General features: G+C 54.4%; 2 protein-coding genes across 2 annotated transcripts in view; one reads left to right on the top strand and one right to left on the bottom strand.

Moving 5' to 3' along the window:
• ENH_00013530 (hypothetical protein) lies at nt 1-671 on the top strand (the record flags this gene model as incomplete). Its single annotated transcript, XM_013579062.1, has 1 exon — nt 1-671. A coding segment is annotated over one exon (671 nt), but the record flags the coding sequence as incomplete, so codon positions are not given.
• A 1,041-nt stretch (nt 672-1,712) lies between these two features.
• ENH_00013520 (hypothetical protein, conserved) overlaps nt 1,713-2,833 on the bottom strand; it is a gene marked incomplete at both ends in the record, with an annotated part of 1,559 nt that continues 438 nt past the window's right edge. The window contains 3 exons of the mRNA XM_013579061.1: nt 1,713-1,987; nt 2,170-2,313; nt 2,475-2,573. Of these exons, the coding sequence (XP_013434515.1) occupies nt 1,713-1,987; nt 2,170-2,313; nt 2,475-2,573 (518 nt within the window). The remainder of the gene's footprint in view (nt 1,988-2,169; nt 2,314-2,474; nt 2,574-2,833) is intronic.

Genomic DNA, 2,833 nt, shown 5'->3' with positions numbered 1-2,833 from the left:
GGGGGGCCCCCGGGGAGGGCGGGGGGGCCCCGCGGGCGGACCCGGAGGCGCAGCTGCGGGCGCTGCAGCTGCGGACGCAGCTGGAAGCTGCTGCTGCTGCGGAGTTTGCGGAGATCGCAGGCAGCACTGTGGACAGTCTGCAGGCAGTGAACTATTTGCTGCTGCATGCGGAGAGCCGGCACGCGCAAGTGGCGAAGTCCGCGTCTGCTGCGCTGCAGCTGAGCGGGCTGGTGGAAACTGCAGCAGCAGAGGCGCAGCGGCTGGCCGAGGAAGCCGCGCGCTGCAGCGCAGCAGCTGCTGCTGCTGCATGCGCCGACAAGGCCGACCGGCTGCGCAGAGAGGCCTTCGAACACGCGAGGGGAGTGCTGCGCTGCGTGGCGGAAAACGGGGCTTGGTACCAGCTGGACTCTGCAGTGCAGAGCGCGGGGCTGCGGCTGCAGCGCAGCCTGGGGGTGCTTTCGCAGCAGAGCCCCCGCGGCAGCCCGCAGCGCAGAGCCGCGCAGTTAATGAAAGAGGGAAATGCAAATGTTGCAAAAAAAAGGTACTTGAGTTCTGCGCAGTTGGTTCCCGCCGGCCGGCACGTGGTTTCGCTGCTGGCGCTCGCGCGCCGCGTCGAGCAGCTCAGCATCGTGGAACGCAGCCGCCTCAGCAGCGCAGCAGCGCCCGCCTAGTTCAAAATAATTAAAATTATTGCAAATTATTGCAAATAATTCAAAATAATTGCAAAAAGTCTTCATTTCCGCGGCGCGGATCGTCGCGGCTGTTCCGCTTTCCGCCGCCGCGAAATCTGCAGGTTCGCACTTTGGAACGCGGGCGCGGGCGCCGCTCGCCAGGTGTACGTACACCGCAAAGAAAGCGCCGCCGCACGCGCCCGCCGGGACTCTCGCGTCACTTTTCTGCTTTCTGCTTTCTTCGCGCACTCTCGCGCCGCTCTCAACTGCTTTTTGTTTTTGCCGGCGCGGCGCGAAACTTACTGCAATCGTGAACAGCCTGTTGAATAGGAACGCCGCGGTTTGCTGCGCTGCTTCCCGTGTCAGTGGCTGCTGCTGCTGCTGCAGCTGCTGCTGCAGCTGCTGCAGCTCGCTTTCCGGCGCTTTCAACTTCTCCAATTTTCAATTTCCTTTTTCCTTCTTCCCCTCTGCAGATCTGAGGCAGCGGCCGCCGCGGGCTACAGACCAGCCACGAACTGCTTTAACAACCTTTGGGTGCTTCTGCATCTGACAAAGAACTTCAAAGGTATTCAATCTTTCCAACTCCGGCGAAACTCCAATGCAGAAAATGAAACTTTAAAAGTTGAACTGCTTCCCCTAGATCTAATCACAAGCAGCCAGCCACAAATCTGCAAGTTTTGCAAGTTTTCAAGTTTTCAAGTTTTCAAGTTTTGCAAATTTTGCAATTTTTGAATTTTCACTTTCGAAAAGTGTCTGGCGGTCTGGCGGGCAGCTGTAGATACACCTGAAGGCCGGTAGGACACGAGTGCTGCAGTTTAGTGGACAGAACGGAATTTAATTTAATTATTTTATTTATTTAAATAAAAAAATTAAATTAAATTTAGGGAGTGTTGAGTTTTGAAAGGAAGTTTTCGTAAAGTGACCCTCGGGGCCAGCAGCAGCAGCAGAAACGGTCGGCTGCATGCATGCAGCCCTGCAGCAGCAGCAGCAGCGGCAGCAGCTCATTCCCGGCGGAGAGCACTGCAGCAGCAAATTGGCATTTTAGGCCGCATTCTGTTCTGCTGCTGCTGCTGCTGCTGCCGCTGCTGCTGCTGCTGCTGCTGCAGCACGCCTTTCTGCTGCTGCAGCGCGGAGCTCTGCTGCCACAATTCGCTCGCGAGACCGAGGGTCAGCCTTGTCTCTATTAGTGGCTGCTGCTGCTGCTGCTTCGCTAGCTGCAGCAGCAGCAGCAGGGGCTGCAGCAGCAGCAGCAGGAGTCGCAGCAGCAGCAGGTGGACTGCGGCTAGACGCCTCTTCCAGTTTTGTGCCCTGAGGCTCTGAGGCATTGAAAAGCAGCAGCAGCAGCAACAGCAACATCAGCAGCAGTAGCAACAGCAACAGCAGCAGCAACAACAGCAGCAGCAGCAGCAGCAGCAGCAAAAGTGACGGAAAAGAAGCAAAAAGAAATCAAACAAAGAGACAAAAAGAAATACCAACAGAGAAAAAAAACTGTCCTCACTCTCTTCTAGCTTCTGCCGCTTCGAGAAAAATGAATTGATCGGTAGAATTTTGCTGCTGCTGCTGCTGCTGCTGCTGCTGCTGCTGCTGCTGCTGCTGCTGCTGTTGGTGAGGGCTTCACGGGGTGCAGCGGCTCGCGTCTTCGCTGCAGCAGCAGCAAAGGCGAAGAAGACTAGTGGTGAGCTGCTGCTGCTTCTGCGTTGCTGCTGCTGCTGCGTTGCTGCTGCTGCTGCGTTGCTGCTGCTGCTGCGTTGCTGCTGCTGCTGGTTTGCTGCTGCTGCTGGTTTGCTGCTGTGTCTCCTTTACCTGTCTCTTTATTTATTTTATTTTTTTGCCTTTTCCCCTTCGGCTCTGGCTCGCTAATTTTAATATAACTTCCGCCGCAGCTCGCCGCGTGCTGCGCCCCTACACGCAAACCCTAAACCCTAAACCCTAAACCCTAAACCCTAAACCCTAAACCCTGAGGCGTGAAGGTGGGGGCAGGTGGAGGAGATGAGCAAAGAGACACAGAAGGAGACAAAATTAAAATGACAAAAATGAAAATGAAATAATAATTTAGAAATAAATGAATTTGTAAACTGAAAAAGATAAAAAGAGATAAATGCGGAGACAAAAAAACAAATGGAGACAAAAAGAAAAAAAAAGAAATAAACAAAAATATAAAT

The sequence above is a fragment of the Eimeria necatrix genome, genomic scaffold (assembly GCF_000499385.1).
Source record: "Eimeria necatrix Houghton genomic scaffold, Enh_scaff1427, whole genome shotgun sequence".
In the NCBI taxonomy this organism is placed as follows: Eukaryota; Apicomplexa; class Conoidasida; order Eucoccidiorida; family Eimeriidae; genus Eimeria; species Eimeria necatrix.
The sequence above is the reverse complement of the archived record's forward strand: the minus strand, read 5'-3'. Positions and strand labels throughout refer to the sequence as shown.